This window comes from Cebidichthys violaceus, unplaced genomic scaffold (genome assembly GCF_023349555.1).
Source record: "Cebidichthys violaceus isolate CVI_PGR_0920_01 unplaced genomic scaffold, fCebVio1.0.p SCAF_1, whole genome shotgun sequence".
NCBI lineage: Eukaryota > Metazoa > Chordata > Actinopteri > Perciformes > Stichaeidae > Cebidichthys > Cebidichthys violaceus.
In genome coordinates this window covers 11,261,693-11,283,998 of record NW_027176262.1, presented here as the reverse complement: position 1 = coordinate 11,283,998, position 22,306 = coordinate 11,261,693, and the positions used below count along the sequence as shown (strand labels likewise).

The window sequence follows — 22,306 nt, the reverse complement described above, 5'->3', positions numbered from 1 at the left end:
TAGTGATACATTTTGGACACTACACTTCTCTGCATGATCTTCACCGCACATATAACCAAAAACATGTTTTGGATGCCCAGAATATATTATACTCTACCGACATGATATTTTGAAGTATGGCAGTGAATATTACTGTGAGGGAATCACCGTTTCATTCAGCCATCCACCTAACAAGTGCTCATCAAGTCCACCGAGAGGGGAGTGTCTGGCTGCTTTGTCTGGCTGCTGGCCAGATGTCAGAGGTCAGCACCCCGCAAGGTTTCATGGAGCAGAGAGCAGTGTCGGGGGAATGAAAGACGCAGCATCCTGACGCATGGCAGGGCCTTTGTTGTCGAGGGGCGGCACAGTTTCTGTACATATGGCAGCAGGGGCCAGGCAAACGTAGGAGGCTCAATCTTGATGCACACCGCCACCGTGTTCATTGTTCTGTTCAGTTTACAGGCTGCTGATGGAAGGGCTTGTTGCCAGTGGGACACATGTGGTCAAGCTGTGCTCAATGAGGAGAGGAGACAACACATTCAGACAAAGCTAATGAAGCAGCACGTGTGTGTGTGTGTGTGTGTGTGTGTGCGTGCGTGCGTGCGTGCGTGCGTGCGTGCGTGCGCGCGCGCGCACAGTCATATGTCAGAGGAAGGGACAGTCTGATTAGTTATTAGGCAAAAGCTGTATATCAACTTCTTTCACCACCAATAAAGATAACCGTTTCTTCTGCTGAGTCAGACCACAGAGAACTCTCCTACTTTGCTGCACCACTCAAGTCCAAAGTTTTCTGCTGTACCAGCTTCTGCAGGAGCTGTGAAGAAGAAATTGACCCAAAGCTACCAAAGCAGAACCGACAACCATAAAAGCATGGCTGATGATTTAAATCTCTCTCTGCCTGCATCAGCAACACCTGTGATGGTGTTGAGAATGCTGAGTGTGCCGAAGTATGCCCTTCTTGTCATAATGAAGATGAAGAGAATAATGTAGCTGAGCCAAAACATGGTGAGTGACATTATATATCACGGTTTTCTAAGATCACCTCCAGTAAATAAGATCCCCATCATTACATCCATCGATGACCAGAGAATGAAGGCTGATGTCAATACATCCATAGAGTGGGAGAAATAAATGAAGTGTTTGTGTTTGGTTACTACTCATTTCATATATACATATTTTTACAAGATGCATTAACAGCGAGCAGTGGTTGAATTTGATCGAAACGCAAAGAACAGCAAGACAGTATATTTTCATAATGTATCAAAAGGGAAAAACACCATTATGCAGAATAGCTCCGAATATATTGGATACTATTTTCATTGTAGCATTTAAATGTTGGTTGAAGTGGAGCCAATAACAACTTTATGCAGTGCTTCATTGTGTCTTATGAGTTTTAACTAAAGCTCTCAAAAAATGAGATGAAGTAAAAAGTACAACATTTACTCTGAGATGTGGTGGCTTAGAAGTATTAAGTAGCATTACCTGGAAATACACAAGTAGTACAAGTACCTCAATATTGCACTGCAGTACTTGAGCAAATTAGTGTTTGATGGCCAGTTGTAACGTGAATGTGTTATTTTATCGTTAGTTGTTAGTTAATATACTTCAGCCCATCACGGACCTCTAGTGTCTCCTGGTGGACACAAATGTAAAACACAACACTGATGGATGTGTTAGTAAAGTAAAGAAACTGTGACGCATGTTATATCAGATTTTTCTTTTATATTACAGTATATATAGAAATAATTGTCTTTAGAAAATAATTTAAAACTTTTTTTAAAATGTATTACTTGCAGTATCTGTGACAGCTTATTAAAAAAATCCTTTTATTAATGAGAGCACAGTGTTTTATTTCCAACATCTGTTATCCGTTTGTTTTTTTATTATTGATTTTATCTTATATTATTGTTGGGTATTTTATTCCATTTTATTTTTGTATTATTTTAAAGCCCTTGTAACCTTGTTTTGAATACTGCTGTATAAATAAAGCGTAATATAATAATGATGATGATTATTATAACTATTATGAGTAATATGTATGTTAGTATTATTATTATCATCATCATTATTATTACTATCACAATTTCCATTTTTGTATTTTTTGTACATACGTTTTTGTTAGTTGTTCATAATTGTATTGAAATTATTCCTTTTACTTCAATCCAAATATTTTGTTGTATTTTTATTTTATTTTGCTATTTAGTTCAAATTGTTTTTCATTTTACTTGTACTTATTTTAAAGCTCGTTGTTGCATGAATTCTTATTTTTATTGAATTATTACAGAAGCACTACATACTCCGGCCAGCAGGTGGCGATATGAGAGCTTTCATTAAACACTGTAAAAAAAGAGGAAGCACAATTTATAAACACGCTTGAACTTTCATGAGTTGGGAAGAGCTGACTTACTGTAACAGATTTACATCAATTGTTTCTCATTATAGAGACAATGGACAGGAGCGTAGGGACAGTTTCAGCTGTTAAAGCTTTAGGGTGAGTAACTGCTTCCTTGTTTGCTGCGTAGTCTCCTAACTTACCTTCGTGTGTAGCAACCAGATCATTTCACCTGTCGTCTCTACTTCCTGCTCAGGTACCCGGGCAGCTGCTGCCTCGCGCGGTGTACCTGCGATGAGCTTCCCTGTCCGCTGCTCACCTGGCTGACCACAGAGCTGACGACTCTCTGTCCGGAGCTACAAGGTTTGAGTTATAACCCTCTGTATGTGGGGTTTGATGCAGTAAACTGCTGTTCACTCAGACATTTTAAGTCACCAGGTGGTGTTTCTTCTGAGTAGTATAAAATCCACATCTGGTTAGTTTTTAATAAACTGCCTGACTATGACCTGAGGTCTTTCACAACTTTGTCCACGTTTAAAAACAAACTTTGTATCAGTTACAGTGAGTGTGTCTGTGTTTGTAGTTTATGTCTGGGGTTTGTTGGTTAGTGGTTTTGTATTTTTTTCTTCTATTATTAAGATAAGTTGGATCTTTATTCAATCCTAAAGGAAGTTTTTGTGTGTCAAATAAGCTCAGAATATAAAAAATAAATACACATTTATTTATATAAATATTTCCCATGTGTTCATGGTAAAATGAAGACATCTTACAGCTTGACCAATTAAGGATTTTTTAGACCGATATCAATATTTGTAAATTAAAAACATTCTGATAATGAGATATCTATAGTATTTTTTGTTGTTGCTGTTTTACAGAAACACATAACATACACATTTTTAACAACATATTTTTACAAGGATGCCTAAATTGTGTACCCGATATCCAATTGGGTCATTTTATAGTTTACAATTAAACTTGTTGGTGAGTCCTCGTGGACAAGGAATGACGCGTTTTGAAACTACCTCAGTATTACCCAAGTAATATCCAAGTATTTGGCATTTCTGTACTTTATTTGTACTTATTGGCCAACATGTACTTCAAATCGATACCAAAACATCTGCAATAGGCAAATATTGGCCCATACAGTACATCACTCTACCTTTTAATAGAAAAAAATGACTGTACTTCACAGAATGGTTGTTGTATTTTGTTATTGGTATTTTTCTGTACTTGTTGCTGCATTCATCTCAATATAAAGTGCTTGCTATAATGTGCTGTATAAATATGATTTCCTTGTCTTTTTTTAGACTCGAGTAGAACAGGCGATGTCTTGCTGGTGAGGGAGTTAAGAACTTTACTCTCAAACATGTTGTCTCCCCTCACTGTGCTGATGTCAGAGGTGCTGGGGCCGTCAATCCTCAACAAAGTCACTGGTGAGAGTCTTGTGGGTTACTTTGAAGAGTTATGTGTTTAAGGTTTCACCTGATGATTGTAGTGCCCATGAATTTGTGCATTTCCTGTTCAACACTTTTAAATGAAGGGTGCTATCTTCTTAAACTGACTGTTCAATCCTTTTAGAGTTCCTTGTATCAGAATTGCAAGCGGCTCAAATAATGAAGCGTAAGGAGTTGCATCCTGAGGAGAAAACAACCGGAGACGAGTCTGAAAAAGAGCAGCGAGTTAAAGATCACAGCCATGAACTCACTGAGTTTTGTCAGGAAGATGAAGACGACGATGACAAAGACAGAAGGAAGATGGAGACGCAGGCAGAATGGATATTACTGCTGCACGCCCTCGACATGGACGCCTCCTCGCAATTTACAGACGTGTTGAGTGAGGTAAGTTTGATGTGTATAAGTCATGACTACGAACTGAGAAGCACTGAATGCTTTTTTACACGTTTCATTTATGCAGGTGGATTCGAGGCTCGCTCGTCTACCGTGTGGAGACATGACAAACCCGCTTCTTAACACCAGCCTCAGCTCAGAGCAGTGGGTATGTTGCCAGGTTTACCAGATCATTACACATCATATGTAACTCTAATGTGAGCATTTCAACCTTTTTATTTTTTATTTTGAATCCCCTTTCTGTTTCTCAGGCGCAAGTTAAAAAGATCAATCAAGTTCTGTCAGAGGACTATCACTGTCGGCGACAAATGATGATCAAACGCTTTCAGGTTACACTCGAGTCATTTGCATGGGGAGAAAAACAAAAGGTGGGCCTCTTACATCACTTCATCTGTTCACAACTCAGTTATTTTAAGAGCAGTCGTACCAAAGTGGATCATTTGTTTGTTGGGTTTTATTCAGAGTCATCTGCCCTCACGATGCATGAATCTGTTTTGTCTATTTGACCGAGTTAAGCAGTTCACCCGCTTAGTTTAGCGTGTTAGCATGCTAACATATGCTAACTAGCACCAAACACAAAGTACAGCTGAGGCTGACGGGAATGTCAGTAGTTTTGCAGATATTTAGTCTCAAACAATTCAAAAATTGACCATGGTGGTGGCGCTAGATGAAAAGTTATGGGATCAACAAAGTTATTACAATTCATCCTGAGGGGAACATGAATGTCTATACCAAATTGCATGACAATCCATCCAAAAGTTGCTGAGATATTACACTCAAAGCCACAAATCCAATGTAGGTGGCACTACAGTAAAAGCCAGCAGGATCACCAGAGTCATCAGGCTTCATCCACTGAAGAACATGAATGTCTGCAAAATGTCATAACAATCTGCTCTGTAGGTTTGATTCAGTTTTATGTAGTTATAGTTAAAAAACAATGTCTCTGATATTTCAGTCTGGATCAAAGCGCTGGACTGACCAACATTACGTTACATAAAGACATCAGTTGACTAATCCTCTAATCATTTAAGTTCTTGTTGAAATGTATCTCAACAAACTCACCAGTTCAATCATTTTTTTTAATTTACAGGAGCGCAGTGAAGCTCTGGCCTCGGTGCCTCCTCTTTCTTCTCTCTCCAGCTCCTCTCGAGTCTCCTCGTCTCTCCTGATCGCCGCCAGAGAGGACAAGTTCCTCATCGAGCCGATCAAGGCTGGAACAAGCACCCCCGTCTACAAGGTACAACTGTAAACCGAAATAAAACTGTTCCTGTGATTCTGAATGAAGACATCGTAAGTTTAAAGTAGAGAAGATGGCCTCTAATTCTTCTTTGGTCTCACTAGACGTTGATGGGCAGCGTACCAGACAGAGGAGGACGACCAGGAGAAATTGAGCCTCCCATGCCAGCGTGGACAGATCGAAGAGCGAAAGGAAACAAATCAGGACGAGGAGGTGGACAACATCAACGACATCGATTCTCAGATAAAAAGAAGAAAGGGAAACACGAGTAATATGTCTTTCTCTTACTGCTTAATTTGAGAAATAAGTGATTTTTTTTTTTTTATTATTAAAATCCTTGTTATGAAATAAAATATGGCTGTGCAATGCTACATATGATATGATTTTATAGTTATAAAGGTGTGCAACATTCTTAGTTATAGTACATATGCATACCTGCTGTGTACTTTTCTAATATAGCTTCTCATTGCTATGATGTACTGGTATATTATCAGATATTTTTGTTGAGAAAATTATTACTTGAATCGATTTTTGTATGTGTTGGCTTTGCACATTTATATGGAAGTTTGTTTGCTAAAGAATAAACCTAGTAAACAAATTAATGTATTGCTATTTTATGTTATGTAATGTGCCATATTGATAATGCTGTTATGCTTCACCCTTCAACATTGTTTTACTGTTTATTACCAATTACCATTTAATATGCAGGCTAACTCTTGTTTTAGCAAGAAAACATTACACTGATGTAAATTATATTATAGACACCATTATATAGACACCAGAGAAACTCATTGGTTTATCTATATTTAGCTCTATTTAGTTATGTTTAGCTGAATCTGCCTCCACAATATTTTTTCAGGAAATTGGGGAACTAACTGAAGCACATCTTTTGAGTCAGTCTGATACAAAGTACAGCTGTCCTACGGACATAAAGACATTACAACATTGCAGTTTAAGAACATGGAACATCATTATGTGTTGGAAGCAGAGTATTTCTGGTCCATTTGCCCAAATAGGACACATGCACATCCTCCCATATGCTTTTATTATTTTTTTATCCCAGTGTCTTGAAGGTGGCCACCTGTGCCCTCAGCTTAACCCTGATAGTCACACTGAATTGCTATTTTGTTTTACTTTATTATTGGAAATGCTGAAAACTGTTGCAGCAATTTCTGCAAGAATTAGGTTTAAAACCAGGCAACCTCCCTAAACAATAATTGACAAGGCATGCTTGTAATGAATGATTTGAAGTTTAAAGGAAGCATCTGAAGCACAGTGTGAGCTACGTATTTTTCAAAACAGATGTAATACTCAGTATAATTAATCAATATATATTTGAATAAATAAGGAGCAGCCTACGATTTACATTTCTTAAAAACATTGCATAACCATTAAACAAAACACAAAAATTGGAAGGTGGGCACACCAATTAAGATACATAAACTATATATAAATATATATTGAATATATAGTTATGAAACTGTTCTTTAGGGTAAAGGAAATTAAGTCATTCCAATCAATAAGTTACGAAATACATATGTATAGGTGTCCAAGTCTGTTCCACCGTCGAATAGTGTCTCCCTCCTTGAACAATGATAGCGCCCCTCCCGGTGGTTAGTGTTCAGGTTAGGGGGGAATCATTGTTAGACACAACACCGGAAGTTATCCGAGAGACAAATGATGTAACACACAGAAAGTTCCGGACTAGCTAACCTAAAGGTCGACATAAAGTAGCCTGCAGAACTGCGTTTTTATCAGCCAGAAAACTCACAAATATTACCAAGAATTAATAAAATGCCAAGAGGAAGCAGAAGCCGGACATCCAGGATGGCCCCTCCAGCCAGGTAACATTTGATAAATGTTTTTAAAACACTTTATTTAGGATGTTGTGTCGGCTGATGTAAGCTAGCTGCTAACAAGTTTAGCTAGCTAGCGTAACAGTTAACGGTTCATATGTTAGCTAGTGATACATTATCTATTAGATTAGTAGCTAGAACTAAGTTATAATGATTGTTTTTGAACATCTTAATGTCTTTTTGTACCAGGAAAGTGATGGTCGCTCAGAAGTCATTGATTAAGTAATGAAGGTTACAATGTGTAATCTACGTCATGGTCTTTTAATGTTGCCTGTTATGTGACATCACAGGCAGCTAAGATCAGTTTCCCTTTGACCTACATTCAAATTTAGACTTTTTCTGAGACTTTATTTTTACTTAAATTATTTGACATTATATCCCCATCACTTACACTAACTAAATACAAATTTGCTTTGCTTCTTTTCTCGAGAATTGATGTTTTTTTGGCCTTCTTTAATCTTATAATTACCATTAATTCAAGCTCATTTCAAACCAGCACTTACAGGTCGTGCCAGTTGTTAACAGTCCTGAATTTCAAATAATTTTCTCTTTCCAGCCGGGCTCCACCACCACCTATGGCCAGGGCTGCACCCCCTCCCTCCTATGCCCCGGCTCCAATGCATGCTCCTCCATCTGCTGTGGGTGCTCCAGCCGCTGCGCCCAAGCAGCCTGGTATGTTTGCCCAAATGGCGACTACAGCCGCTGGAGTGGCAGTGGGCTCGGCAGTGGGACACACCCTCGGCCACGCCATGACTGGAGGCTTCGGTGGAGGAAACTCGGAGCCGGCCAAGCCCGACGTCACATACCAGGTAAATAAACTGTGGACTGAAATAGCCTCAGGGCAGATTAGTGTGTCTGATCCGTGGCAGGTAGGTAGCGGTGACAACAACAACAACAACAACAACAACAAAAACAGGTTGGTTTGAAGAGGAGGCAAAGTAGTGATCACTACCAAAAGATGTTAACTGGTAGGCTACCTGTAAATGGGGATAACGGATTACAGTGAACCATGATCATTACCTTTACCTGGGTATATCCTCAGGTACTAATGTACATGTGTGCTGACTGATTCCAGTGTGCTCTCATTTTTGCCTGTCTTTTTGATTTAAAAAAACATCAAGGGAAACATGTACAACTTAGCCATATATCTTTGCATGTGAGACGTCTTCAGACGTTTTGACACTTGCATAACATATCTCCATGTTAATCATTGCAACATTTTATGGATGAATGTGTTGTGTTTTCTGGTTGCATTGGCAAGAAGATATCACTTTTCATCACCGTGTTACGTTTGAAATAAACGACTGAAAAGTTAAGAACTCAAAATACCTATGCCGACTATAGATGTATGAAGGATCCCATCATCTGTCTCGTGTCTTTCAGGAGCCGTACCAGCAGCAGCCACAGCCTATGTACCAGCAGCAGCCACAGTCCATGTACCAGCAGCAGCCACAGTCCATGTACCAGCAGCAGCCCCCTCAAGAGCAACAGGCCTGCTCCTATGAGCTCAAACAGTTCATCGAGTGTGCCCAGAACCAGAGCGACTACAAGCTCTGTGAGGGCTTTAGTGAGGTGCTGAAGCAGTGCAAGTTCTCTAATGGTGAGTACAAAGAGGAGATGTAATAAATTAGATTCCACATGGATTCATAGCTTGTTAATAAGTGGTTATGGCAGTCAAACAGTGCGGTTTTGCACCACTAATGTAATAGTAGCGTTATCATTTTTACACTTGATTTAAAACTGCCAAATAAGGAGGTCTTTGCATGAGCACTTAGTCATTCAGACATCATAGCCAAATGACTATGCATTATGTCGTCATGGGTCTTAGGTAATTTGTTGCAATACACAGTGTGGCCATAAGGAGGCGTAGTTTTAAAGGCTTTCTGAATATATTATATAACTAGCTTTTTTTCTTTGTACTATAGGATTATAAATTATTAAAAATGATTCGAAGTAGGAAAAGTTGTCGAATTAAACTTTTCTTTTCTCCACAGGTCTGTCATGAGATTGAGACAAAACCCTGGAGAGTGAAGAGCACACACTAACTGCAATGAGCCACCACGCTGGATGAATACTAGGAGTGTTTTAACTCACAAGAGATCAATAAACATGCTTTATTTTGACAGCTGATCATCATTAGACCGCATCATTGTGTTCATTCTCAGGACAGTGCTGCAGAGTTTGTAATAATAGTCGTATAAATAATGTTTATATGTTTTGCTGCATTTTGATTTGAGTTGTTGTCATCAGTGATTTCCATTATCTTCAGTGCTTTTAATTTATATCGATGAACTGCACTTGTTTTTCCATCATATGGATTATCGATGTCTGCGGTTTGTTTGCAACATGTTTAGATTTCAAAATAATAAAGCACTTGAATCATAAAAACAGTGTGAGGTGTTATGATCTATTTCACTGTCTGTTCGATGTTACTGGACTTTCTAAGAAACGTTTCTATTTTTACATCCACTTCCTTTAATTAGATGCCACAGGGGCCCAGCACCTGTCCAGTCACTCCGGTTTGAATGAACATCCACGAGTTGAATGTTGCGTGTAGAGAGTGCTGCTGGTAATGTAGGACAACTCCCCCCCTCTCTCTCTGAAAGAGTCGAGGGGACTGCAGGAGCTCCGGGGTGTTATTTCATGGATCTGGATTTTGTGAACACACGCGTTCAGAGTGTGCTGCTGCGGAAGCGTCTGTTTATTTTTGGCGTCTGACATTAAAGCTTCACCCTTTTGCGATGGCGGCGGCCCCGCAGAGCCGCGACAGCACCGGGGTTTAACCGGAGCTTCATTGTCCGTTCTCTTGACGCTTAATGAACATACCGAGTGATTGTGATGGATAAACCGTAATAACGGGGACTGACCGACACGGGACAAGGTGAGTGACCGAGCGGGTTTTTTTCTAAGTTATTTTATTTAAATGCGTTAAAGCTTATTACTGGAGCCCGCAAAAGGTCAAATAGTGACAGACGAGAGAGAGATTTTGTTCTCGCACTGTGGCACATGGCTGTATTAGTCTAACCACGTGATGTGTCGGCAATGACATTAAGTCTAGATCCAAGACCGTTCATTCGCTTATTATCTGTGACAACACGAGTGATACGGAGCTTAAACACACAACAGTATTACACGAAAACAATAGTGGAGGAGGTCGTTCCATTCATACTAATGAAGGCATCTATTTGTACCAGGTAACAAAATTCATTCATTATACATTTCGAAAAAACTAAATAAATTCACTATAAGAAAAGAGTGGAATGTGCATTAAATACATCACACGAGACTGCAGGAAAGCCAAGGTGCTCCTCAGTCACGTATCTGTATGTATCTTAATATGCTTGAGTAATTCCATTGAATCTCCCTTATACTTCTATTAAATTAATTTCGACTGCATTGCATGTGTTTATTGTTGATATGGACTCTTACTTTGCAGATTAAGATGTTACAAACCATATGATCGGTTTGTAAAACGTGATGTATTGTTGCAGTTAATCTGCGATTAGTGATTATTTTCATGAGTTAGTCCATCATAATTTCCTCAAAGCCCAAAGAGACATCCAACCAGCAGTTTGAAACCCAATAATTTTATATTTCCATCAATATAAATATGAGAAGAGCTCGTTTGACATTTCTGCAAAACATGTGACATAAATCCAATCAGCAATGATAATCAATTCAAATAGCAATACAGGGCTCCTCCTGATGCTTGATAAGTACTTTCAATAATGTGTTGTGTTCAGTGAAACCGTTTCTGTGTCAGCTGTTGTGAGCTGTGAGAGGAGAGTGGTTGTGCAGCCTTGGTGGTGAACCGGCATCACAGTCATCATGACCAAAGACGAGGAGGTCCCGGACTGGGTGGGAGCCCAGGAGTTCTACGACAAGTACGAGACCAAGGAGATCCTGGGAAGGTATGTTCATAAAGACGTTAATTATCCCACAGCCGGAGGAGAAGCAAAGTACAGTAATCCTTTAGAGGGGTCACAAGCCAACATGCTATGAAAAACTGGCCCAAAATTATCCTTGGCACACATATTTTTACATTTTCTAGAATTCTTTTCTAAAAACAGCACAACAGCTCAACTTGTTGGTATTGTTTATCTGATTGAGACACTGATGTGGAAACGAGCTGAATGGTTTCCCAGGAGTCCCCCTGAGAAATGTCTGCAGTGCCAGAGCTTTCTTCCTCATCGTCATTCACCACCATCTGTCAGACGGTGGTACTGTTACATAACACACACACAGTGTTCTGGGAGGCCGCTTTCATTAACTCCAGCATGTTTTGGACAAAGGTCTTAGTGTCGAGAGCTGCCCTTGATTGGATGGCACCCTGTCAGACGCAGTCATTTCACTTCCTTTCTAAACATGCAGGTCACCAGATTCAAACAATGTGTTCAGCTGCTCAAGTACTCTTCACGTGGCTCAGTGAGCTTCACTGACAGGGGATGGAGAGTCAGTTTAGTTCCCTCTAAACAGACTTCAGAAATAGAAATTACAATGAGGAGATTACAGTCTTTGACTTTATGTTCATCACATCAAGACGAGGCTCCTCTTCCACGGGTAACATTAGAGTAGTATATAGGATGAACATGGAAAAAAAACAAACTCCAGTATTTTGAGAACAACATGCCAAATCTTTCCTCACACACACGTCATTGATTCCAGCTGTACAAACACAACCCTCTGAAGAAATAAATGACCTGACAGAGCTGTAGATGTAAAGTGTTTTCTCTTCCTCAGGGGAGTGAGCAGCGTGGTGCGTCGCTGCATCAACAAAAGGACGTCTCAGGAGTTTGCGGTGAAGATCATCGACATCACCCCATCGGACAAGACGACCCCTCAGGAGATCGAGGAGATCAGGGAGGCGACGGTGAAGGAGATCGACATCCTGAAGAAAGTCTGCGGACAGGACAACATCAGTAAGATCGTTCATTCTCCCAAGAAAGATTTGAATTCAAACTGTGTGCATCAGCAGCTTTATTTAAACGTGACTCTACGATAAAAGTCTCAGAAAGCCAAAAGAGCTTCGTCCGGCCTTTGTCTCACTAACCGGCTCAAAAGGTCACTTGTGGTCAGTGTTGGCCTTGGCCCTCACCTATCAGGTGTCCTCTTAGTTTTGTCCGTCTTCATTAAATACCGAGTGTATCTCAAATGTCTCTGTCTCCTCTCCAGTACAGCTCAAAGACTGCTACGAGTCCAATGCCTTCTTCTTCCTGGTTTTTGACCTGTAAGTGTCAAGTTTTAGACGACTGAGTTAAAGCAGAAATTCAAGCAAGTGGTTGTTCAAATGTTTTGTTTTCTTTCCCGCAGGATGAAGAGAGGGGAACTTTTTGACTACCTCACAGAGAAAGTTACTCTGAGTGAGAAGGAAACCCGGTCAGTGAGAGAGTTATATCACTATTGAGCCTATCTACTAAGATGAAAGCGATGAATTGTCCTAATATTCTTAAAAGACCTTTCGAGTTTGGTGTTTGTTGGTTTTAGGAACATCATGCGTGCTCTGCTGAAGGTGGTCCAGATTCTCCATGGCCAGAACATTGTCCACCGGGACCTGAAGCCTGAGAACATCCTTTTAGACGACCAGATGAACATCAAACTCACTGACTTTGGCTTCGCTGTTCAAATCCAGCCGGGACAGAAGCTCAAAGGTCAGTGAGAGCTGACATGGAAACCAACCAGCAAACTTTATTACATTATCTGAATACAAAATCGCTCACACTGACATATTCAAAGCAGAAAGTCCCACCAGTGTATGTTCAGCTGCAGATATATTTGTTTCTATTGAAGTTACTATGTTTAAAACCTTCAGTGCTGTAACAGCAGCTGCTGGTGGTCGGCTGAGAATCTGGGTCTGGTTGCACAACATGCTCCCGTCTCCCTTAGCTGCTCTTACAAAGGTTAAGATGCAACAGGACACTCAGATGTATTTGCTGTATACTCCGAGCACACACTGACCTTTTCAAATAAGACTCAGAGAGCACAGATCATTATTGGCAGTGGGAACTGGCAAGTGAAATGTGTCATGGAACTGTGCATCCTTGTATCATTTTGTTTAGTTGGTAAATATGATCAGCTTAGATTACCTCCATTAGGCTGTAGATCTATTTCAGCAAATCTACAGTAACCATGCAACACATGATCTGAAAGTGGCCTTCAAAATAAATGTCTGAATGCAAACTGTGGTGAATAATTTCAACATTTTCTCAGATGTAGGTAAATGGTGTTATGCATATTGATGTTCTACTTGAAGCTACTTGTGGAAAGTAATTACAAGTACTCAAGTTACTTTATTTGAGTGGGTTAAATAGTCATAATGTGACATCATAATTGTCTTAACTCCTTTTGCTTGGGTAGGAAATACAGAAAAGCCTACAGTTATGCTTTTATGGCTCACAAGTTTGCTTCACATGCATTAGATGATCTCTGAGAAAGTCTTCTGTGAAAATGGTTCCTAGTTTTGAATACATTGCTGTTTTGGAGAGGAATTGGCTGCAAATCTTGTTTTTCCTGTTTTCCCTCTTGTAAAGCACTTCAAGTCACGGTCAGGAGCCATGAGCCTGCTACTTTAAATGCTCTTCAATAGAGGAACTAATGTACTTTTGTTTAGTTTCCAAAAGGTAGTTCCATAGTACTGCTACTGGAGTATTGGTATGACAGCTGTGGCTCAGGGTTTATAGTGGGTCATCCTTTAATCACAGGGTGGGTGGTTTGGTCCTTGGCTCCTCCTGTCTACATGTGGACGTCTTCTTGAGGATGGGTTAAAGTTCATGTATGTATGTGATGATTGAAGTAAAGTTCACTTTTATGTCCATTCTCGTACTCCTTCCACCAATATCCATCAGATTGACATGAAATCTCTTTTTGTACAGTCTGCTTAACAACATGACACCCCTAGAATGTTCTGCCAGAGACCAAGTGGTGAAACAATTTTTCAAGCTTTGTCAATTTAAAATTTCACAAGTTTGATGTGTCTTGTGACGCAGAGGTGTGTGGGACTCCTGGTTACCTCGCTCCCGAGATCATCGAGTGCTCCATGGACGGAGGGCATACAGGATACGGTACCGCTGTGGACATGTGAGTGAGCAGAGACAAAAATCACATGACACAGCAGAAAGTTATCAGAATGTCAGATGTATAAACTAAACAATATAAGCAACAAAGCTGTTATATTAACAAATGACTAAATGATGATTTTTCTCCTGGTTTATGCCTGCAGATGGAGTTCAGGGGTGATCATGTACACGCTACTCGCAGGCTCTCCGCCCTTCTGGCACAGGAAACAGATGATGATGCTGCGTATGATCTTGTCTGGGACCTACGACTTCTCGTCTCCAGAGTGGGAGGACCGCTCGGACACCGTTAAAGATTTGGTACGCTCTTTTTTTTTTCCATCTCTAATTCTGCTGGTTTGACAAAGTACTGATATCACTTATGACAGTTATATGAAGCTGCTACGTGGTTTTTAACTACAGAAGAATGAACAAAACCCTCTGTGCGGTTTCCTCAGATCACCCGGATGCTGGTGGTGGACCCAAAGCAGCGATACACAGCTACAGAAGTCCTCAACCACTCGTTCTTTTCTCAGTATGTGGTGAATGAAGTGCGGAAGTTCAGTCCATACAGGCGATTCAAGGTGAGACGTAAAAGACTTTTACTCAAATTCTCAATTAAATTCACATACATACAGCGAACACACCAGCAAGGATAGCTTTCAAACTGTCATACCACACAATGATTGGAAACTTTGATTCCAATATATGAAAAGGAAGTCTTTTCGTGATCTCAACCTGTCTAATTCCAAATTGGCCTCGGGTCACTTTTCATTACAGAGTTATGTTTAAATTTTAAAGATCATTCTCCAATTTATTGGTTAATTTACTGTATATACAACAGTCTTGCGTATTTACTCACTTGATTAGACCTTTCCAAATGTCTTATTTAATCATTTTAGAGTTTATTATAAACAGGTTTTAAGTCTTCGTTGGTAAATTTTCAAATGAACTGAAATGAATGAAAACAAATTGTTGTCCGTAAAGAAGGATATAAACCCCCAAACATATAGTGTGTTTAAGAATGGTTACTAACAAAACTAATATGAGGGTAAGAAAGACACAATCTCACACAGTCCTGAGAAGAATTCTAATTAGGCAGAATGAGTGAAAGCACCTGTGTGGGTGAAGGATGGGTGGATATGGGGTCTTGTACCAAAATGTTAAGGTGAGGGGCAAGTACACTTTCCCCACATTTAATATACCCTCAGTGCTCTAGTGAACTTTCCCCAATTTTCATCTTTCAGGTCATTTGCATGACTGTTCTGGCAACGATGCGAATCTACTGCAACTACCGGCGCGCCAAGCCCGTCACCAAGGAGGTGATCATGAGTGACCCGTACGCCGTCAAGCCCATCCGCAAGCTCATCGACGCGTGTGCATTCAAGATCTACGGCCACTGGGTCAAGAAGGGACAGACTCAGAACAGAGCAGCACTTTTTGAGAACACTCCCAAGGCCATCCTGCTGTCGATGGCTGCCGAGGCCGACGAGCCGGTCCACATCATCTGGTAACGAGCACTCGTTCCTCGGGACAGATCTGCTGCACATTAATGGGAGTGATGCTCTATACTTAGCTTGGGTTTTGTACCCATCTTCGTTTGTATAAAGGAAATTAACTGGTAAAATATAAAGAACTACCACCAGACAAGGTTAACTTAAGTTTGTCTTAAATGTGGAGAGCCTGTTGTGCTCATGAATTTTAACATGCAGCATTGTTGGATTGATTTGCCTAAAGAAGTGTGGCAAACATCACCACTGTTCACTTTACTTGTTTTCTGCCCTAAATGTAGATTGAAGGAACAGATTTACTGGTAAAATGGCATATGATTTAGAGTAAATATTGAATGTCCTATGAACCCATTCTCAACTGTTTTGACTGAAAATGGACATTCTTTGATGCCTGAAATGGATAGTTTCTTTGAATACTATGCATAAATATCCATATCTCAAACATGGACAGTAGTGTTTCACATTATCTTCTACTGAGTTTATTAATGGGAGTTTATAAATCCTACAATTAATTTGCTACAGCAGCATTTGTGTGCAAGTGTTTGTTAGAATATAGATTACATTTTTAAATCACATTCATAAAATCACTAGATTTTCTGGTTGAATGCGTTCATCAATATGTTAACTCTTCTCAAACGGTCATTTGTCAGAACTGACAGCCAAAGCAAAACTTGTTGAATTAACACATGATTTAGCAGATTTGAATATGAAGCAGTGAACCTGCATACTTGAACTGGCATGTACTGTATAACTATTATGCAGGATGAACTGTACTGAATTACTGTGATGTTAACAGCTTCAAGGGACGGTTTCATTATTTGCACTTTAGAAGAATGCTATGGATTTATTTATTAAAATGTGCATTTCATTTGAAACCGCAAGTCTTTTTTTATACATTTTAAAACTTTGTGGTGCTTTTTAAATTGAAGATATCTGAATTGTGTGTTTTTATACAACAACTTAAAGCTTAATGTAGAAAGCTAATACACAAGACCCGTTTTGAACACATTTACAAGTTTATTACAAAAGAAGAGTGGGGTACAGCTTTAAAGTACAAACAACCATCCGAGGGCAGGTGGTGCTGGTTTACAGCACAAGATACTGCTTTCCCTTGTGGAGCTGAGGGTTGAAAAAAAGAAAAGCATTTTTGAGTAAAGAAAGATCACAGCGAGGGTTGATAGGCATTTGGATATTTCATTGTCATGTTCTTACCATGAACAAAAAGGAGTCGACTAGTTTTCTCATGTTCCTCTTCAGAAGTAGTCACTGCAGAATTTAGAAAATAAAGATGAATACAAAAAGAACCCTGAACGGTGGTTAAGCAGCATCTTCATGAGTGTTTTATTGTACTCATTCCTGTACAGTTGGATGAGGCTGAGGGAAGCACTCACCCAGTCATTATGCAGAAATGAGACTAGGCTTTTGCATGGTGTCTGGCTGTATCCACCACAGACAAGCTGGAACAGAATTCGTCCATGCCTCATTGCTAGGAACACTAACTATGCTGTGTGTGTGCAAACATACCATCCTCAGGCCTTTCAGTTGTAGCAACAACCATGGTTCTTTGGTGATCAGTACCAAGCGTGCATTACGGCACTTCTCCATAAATACATATTCTGACGAATGCTGGAACAAAAAAGTATAATAGAGGCTATGAGATGTCTGACCTGTTGAGCTTACGTATTCTCACACAAGCAAGAAATTGTAAGATGGTAATGCTTAACTACAATGCTTTTGGTAAAATATCTAAATGAGCTGCTGTATGAGTAATCAATAAATAGTTGCAGCCTTGTAAGAACCACATATTTAAGAACCACGTTTCTGTATTCACTCCGACGTAAGAACGAGGCACATAATTGGCACTCTCATCCTGTTGAGTCAGTGTGTGAAAACAATAATTTGGCATGGTGTCTGGCTGCGTTTACTATTTCAAGAGTAAAACAGAATTTGGCCATGCATTCAAATACACGTTACTGTGAAGTATGAGTTACCTCTCTCCGTGCTTCCACTCTTGGTCACATAAGGATCAATAATCCCATCTTCAGACACGGCATTTGTAAGAGAGATCATCTGAGAGTTAACACCTCGACTAGGTAATTGGGGCTGATAAGTGCTTGTTTTTCCATATGCGTCGAGCAATTTCTCCTTTACCAACAATGAACATTCATAACATGTGTGCTCCATATTCTATGATTGATGGAGCCCGATAGAAAGACATTCACTTAAATTACCTTCTGAAAATGTATGCGCCTTCACAATAGCAGGGGCCTCCCCTAAGTGGAACGCTGCCATCACAAATGTCATTGAATATATCTGTGTTTTTCCTACTGTGACATGACAAAATGTCTGCCCTGTGTCTATTGGCACACATTCCCAGTGTTTAATCCTTAACTTCCAGTCCAATGAATGAACGGTATATCTCCTCACCTCTGCCACGTGGTGTGTTTCAGGCTGGGAGCTCCTCCATGATGAGTCAGGTCAGGCCATCTCCAACGTATCCTGTGCAGTTATCACAAACTAGTTAACATAATTCATATTTTTTTAAACACACAAACCAAAGTAGGTTACTTTAGTTTACTACTAGAGTTGAAAGTCTAGTAACACAACTTTAATCTCTGGGCCCCATCTTTGGTAATACAAGTAATTATCTATGCGAATAGCTGTATTAGTTTCGTCGCGTTTTAACGAAAAGTGTATTTATCATCTGATTAATCAACCGTTTTCCTTCAGTCGTCCAGGTGCGATGTACGTTACGTTATAGCTAGCTCACCACCACGTGCAACATGTGCTTTCCACGTCCATATCGAAAACCATTATAACAAAAATGCATTCAGCCTGAATCTCGCTAGCTAGGATTACCTGTAGCGTGACAGAGTTGTAGGCTCAACTTTGAACTTCTGTTCCCTTTAAAACCTAGTTCCGTTTCACAGCCAACGTGGACGATGGAGAGCAACATTCTATATATTTACGAGGGTCTCTATGCTGCTGGCCACTAACTTCACTGTAGAGCAGCCTGATAGCGTCGTCCACTAAGTAGCACAACGCTTCCTCGTTTTCTTCTTCTATGGTTGTTAATAGAGGTCGGCATCCAAAATGTTACTTTGTCGCCACCTACTGGATTTAAACTGAAATATATTCTTACTAAATACAATAATAAATATATTAGAATATGTTATTGTATATTCCTGCTAGTTGATTAGCTTCCATGGCAATATGAGCTATCATATAAATAAACTTCATAACAATTCCCAGTTTTTGATACAGTGTCAAACTGAACATACAGTACTTCCTCCAGCTTATTACAGCTACTATGTACAGTACTACGTATTTGAATACTACAATATTCTTTTGGATGCATCTGTATTTGAGTATGATTGTTTTAGAATTGGGCTGTACTGTATTTCCTTGATAGTCCACGTGATTGACTCAAAGCAAGTGAAGTGTTGAACAGTGACACTGTTGCAGTAATTGTTCTCCTAAGTGGGTATAGCCTACTGTAGCCTATAATATTAGAATTTTGTAAAAAAACAACAACAACAACACAACATAAAATATATTTGTATCCATATTGTAACTACATATGAACTTCTGGGACTGCATGTAGACTTGCACCCAAAGATTACTCAAATAATAGGCTCGGAGGTATCGCGGTAGTTAACATTAGCAGTTAGTTTAGTTAACCGTTCCTGTCGCCAGTTAACCGTGTCTAACCAATTGGCAGTGTGCTGGTGGGCGGGACATCACCGGCTTCCCTCTGATTGGTCCAGTGTTCAGCAGCTCTCTTCCTCATCGTTGAAGCTCCATTGTGAAGCCGCCGTTAGTGCCTTACCAACACTGCTCCTACCAGCAACTACCACACCACACCACAACTTTAACCATTTTTTTAGCGTGGACATTAGCGTGGCGTGGCAGCTTGAGCCGTTTGCGGTCGACACTTGAACAGCGGGTGTGTGTGAAGCGCTTTTATCAATCAAAGTGGACTGCGACAAACAGGTAACGTCAACCTAAACATCCTCTCTGAGCCAGCTAACGTTTATTCGTAACGTGAAGCCATGACAGTCAGTCGTTTAAAGCAGTAAGTTACTTTTACGTACGATTTACGACGTTTATATTTGGGGGCTTTTTTGGTCTCGCTTGCCTGATGTCCTCTGCAGTGTGCCTCGGGGTGACGCAATCCGTGCACAGGATGTCCATAGCAGCCTCTATGGTTTGTTTAGGCTCTTTTATGTAACGAGTCTTTCTTTTCTTTTTTTCGCATACCACCGAACCGGGACACGTGTTTAATTTGAGATCCGTCGATGCAGAAATGTTTGCACATATTTCAGTCAATGGATGCATTTGCTGGCTCACTGGACATAAGACAAACCTCTGCATACATGGCTTAGTTTAAATTAAATCATGCAGCTGCTGGGGCAAATCACAGACCTCACGTTTAACCAACCAATTCAGCTCGGGACCCTGCTGATTATTTACCCTTAGATGACTTCTTAGTATAGCCGGATATTTGTGCCATCAGAGTTATAAGTCCTTTTATTGTTTTTATATTGTGTACTTTTCTTATTTCCAGCATGATGCCAACTCTTTCCCAGACCAAGGAGGTGTTCCGGAGAGCAGAAGCTGTCTGTTTTGATGTGGACAGTACAGTCATCAAAGAAGAAGGCATAGACGAACTTGCCAAATTTTGTGGCGTTGGGGATGCAGTCACTGAAATGTATGCGTATAAATGTTGTCAACATCATCATTGACATGCACTGAAAAGTACACCCATATTTTGATAGTATCTCTGGATTTGTTGTTGAAATATTATGCAAACGTGTTGCTGTTTTTCACAATTCAGGACTCGGAACGCTATGGGTGGCTCAGTGACATTTAAAACAGCCCTGACTGAGCGTCTGTCAATCATCCGATGTTCCAGGGAACAAGTGAACAAACTGATCACGGATCACCCACCTCAGCTGACTCCAGGTATCAGGTGAGTGTGTGAAGACGTCAAGTCATTCAGTGGACCTGGAGTTCCACCCAGTACAGAAATATCAGTATGCACAGGAGATTGTAATGTGCATTGAGTACTTTTAACCCCCTATTTATGGGAAACAACCCTCTGGCTATAATGCTACAGTGCTTTATGACTGTAGCCATTTAGCACAAAGAATGAAAAAAAGATACTCTTTTTAGGAAAACCCAAATATTATATCATATGAATTTAGCATTTCAAGCATTTCCTGCTCTTTTGTACACATGCATAGATGCTTATGTACACACCAAGCTGTAAATGTGTGTGCGTGGTTTATGTACAACATTGAGTTTGCTATTATTACTATACAAAAATTTAAGTGAAAATTTTATCGAAATTGAATGTCGATAAATGGCCATTCCTTTTCATTCAGGGAGCTTGTGGACCGTCTGCACCAGCGAAACATAAAGGTGTTCCTCATCTCCGGCGGTTTCCGCTGCATCGTTGAACACGTGGCCACGCAGCTAAACATTCCCCTGCATCATGTTTACGCCAACCGGCTCAAGTTCTACTTCAATGGTAAGAGCTCGAGGTGACTTTACGCTGTGTTTTTATAAGAGTGGAACATTGTGAGTGTGTATCTTGAAGAATAAGTGTATGAAAAAAGCCCTGAGTGGATTGACAAGGCTTGAATCCTATTAGCTGATATCAAAAGATGCTTAGCTTCGTTCAAAGCCGTCTCTTAGATCTCTCTCGTCTCTAATCTGTAATCTCTGTGTTATCCAGGAGAGTATGCTGGTTTTGACGAGAGCCAGCCCACAGCCGAGACTGGTGGAAAAGGGAAAGTCATCAGTATGTTAAAGGAGCAATACGGCTTCAAGTCTGTGGTGATGATTGGAGATGGAGCGACTGATCTAGAGGCCTGCCCTCCTGCTGTAAGTGTTCACACTGCGCTGCTTAATACTCTCTCTGTCTTGGTGCTCCGGTGTGATTACAGTTTCGTCTCTTACGTCCTCAGAGTGCTTTCATTGGATTCGGTGGGAACGTCATCAGGCAGCAGATTAAGGAAAAGTCTTCGTGGTACGTGACAAGTTTTGGGGAGCTGCTAAAGGAACTGGAAATGATTTAAAGAAGCTACAAGAGTACTGTTACTAATTTTTAACATTTTATATATTGCATCTATGGTTGTGCCTCTGATTATGTGATTCCTGCACATTTTCTTTCTACTTTCAATAGATTTTTATAATGAATGAAAATGTTTACATTAGCAAGACCAAATTTACCTTCATGACAATGTTACTCTATTTACTTTTATACTAGAAGACACTAAAAGAATAACTGTTTGTGTGGAGGTTTAGAAGAAGATTGGAGTGTTTTTGCACATTGTGTAGTCAAAGCCTTTAGGTAAGCTAATACAACTCATGCGTGTTGTTACGCAATGAGCAATAGAAATGTTTTATTTCTATATGTAACCAGAGATGTCAATGACTGTCGAGTCATGTAAAGAATATCTGCATTAAACATGAGAACATGCTGTCAAA

At 40.0% G+C, this 22,306-nt stretch overlaps 4 protein-coding genes, 1 long non-coding RNA gene and 2 other non-coding genes across 8 annotated transcripts; 4 read left to right on the top strand and 3 right to left on the bottom strand.

Moving 5' to 3' along the window:
• The first annotated feature begins 2,329 nt into the window (after positions 1-2,329).
• im:7138535 (uncharacterized protein LOC797998 homolog) lies at positions 2,330-5,997 on the top strand. Its single transcript, XM_068718993.1, has 8 exons — positions 2,330-2,470; positions 2,568-2,674; positions 3,619-3,744; positions 3,890-4,149; positions 4,226-4,306; positions 4,410-4,526; positions 5,249-5,395; positions 5,500-5,997. The coding sequence occupies exons 1-8, from the start codon at positions 2,427-2,429 to the stop codon at positions 5,665-5,667; spliced, it is 1,050 nt and encodes a 349-aa protein (XP_068575094.1). The 5' UTR covers positions 2,330-2,426; the 3' UTR covers positions 5,668-5,997.
• Positions 5,998-7,071: 1,074 nt separating this feature from the next.
• Positions 7,072-9,639, top strand: chchd2 (coiled-coil-helix-coiled-coil-helix domain containing 2). The gene is made up of 4 exons (XM_068710557.1): positions 7,072-7,239; positions 7,808-8,060; positions 8,635-8,851; positions 9,246-9,639. Exons 1-4 carry the CDS (start codon positions 7,190-7,192, stop codon positions 9,254-9,256), a joined length of 531 nt encoding a protein of 176 aa, XP_068566658.1. The 5' UTR covers positions 7,072-7,189; the 3' UTR covers positions 9,257-9,639.
• Positions 9,640-10,148: 509 nt separating this feature from the next.
• LOC137872336 (phosphorylase b kinase gamma catalytic chain, skeletal muscle/heart isoform-like) lies at positions 10,149-16,686 on the top strand. Its single transcript, XM_068710537.1, has 9 exons — positions 10,149-11,162; positions 11,992-12,170; positions 12,424-12,478; positions 12,562-12,627; positions 12,736-12,899; positions 14,235-14,325; positions 14,468-14,621; positions 14,759-14,884; positions 15,548-16,686. Exons 1-9 carry the CDS (start codon positions 11,080-11,082, stop codon positions 15,812-15,814), a joined length of 1,185 nt encoding a protein of 394 aa, XP_068566638.1. The 5' UTR covers positions 10,149-11,079; the 3' UTR covers positions 15,815-16,686.
• A 135-nt stretch (positions 16,687-16,821) lies between these two features.
• LOC137872346 (uncharacterized) lies at positions 16,822-18,854 on the bottom strand. Of its 2 annotated transcripts, XR_011102867.1 has the most exons (6): positions 18,671-18,854; positions 18,239-18,310; positions 17,803-17,850; positions 17,336-17,437; positions 17,024-17,077; positions 16,822-16,930 (listed from the first exon to the last, which is right to left on the bottom strand). It is a non-coding gene; the product is annotated as an uncharacterized lncRNA (long non-coding RNA). The 2 variants fall into 2 exon arrangements; XR_011102869.1 differs by lacking the exon at positions 17,803-17,850.
• LOC137877065 (small nucleolar RNA SNORA15) lies at positions 17,154-17,290 on the bottom strand. The gene has a single exon (XR_011103502.1). It is a non-coding gene; the product is annotated as a small nucleolar RNA SNORA15 (small nucleolar RNA).
• LOC137877070 (small nucleolar RNA SNORA15) lies at positions 17,631-17,768 on the bottom strand. The gene has a single exon (XR_011103503.1). It is a non-coding gene; the product is annotated as a small nucleolar RNA SNORA15 (small nucleolar RNA).
• Positions 18,855-19,607: 753 nt separating the features above from the next.
• psph (phosphoserine phosphatase) lies at positions 19,608-22,306 on the top strand. The gene is made up of 6 exons (XM_068710525.1): positions 19,608-19,804; positions 20,379-20,522; positions 20,649-20,783; positions 21,199-21,344; positions 21,552-21,700; positions 21,784-22,306. Exons 2-6 carry the CDS (start codon positions 20,380-20,382, stop codon positions 21,892-21,894), a joined length of 684 nt encoding a protein of 227 aa, XP_068566626.1. The 5' UTR covers positions 19,608-19,804; position 20,379; the 3' UTR covers positions 21,895-22,306.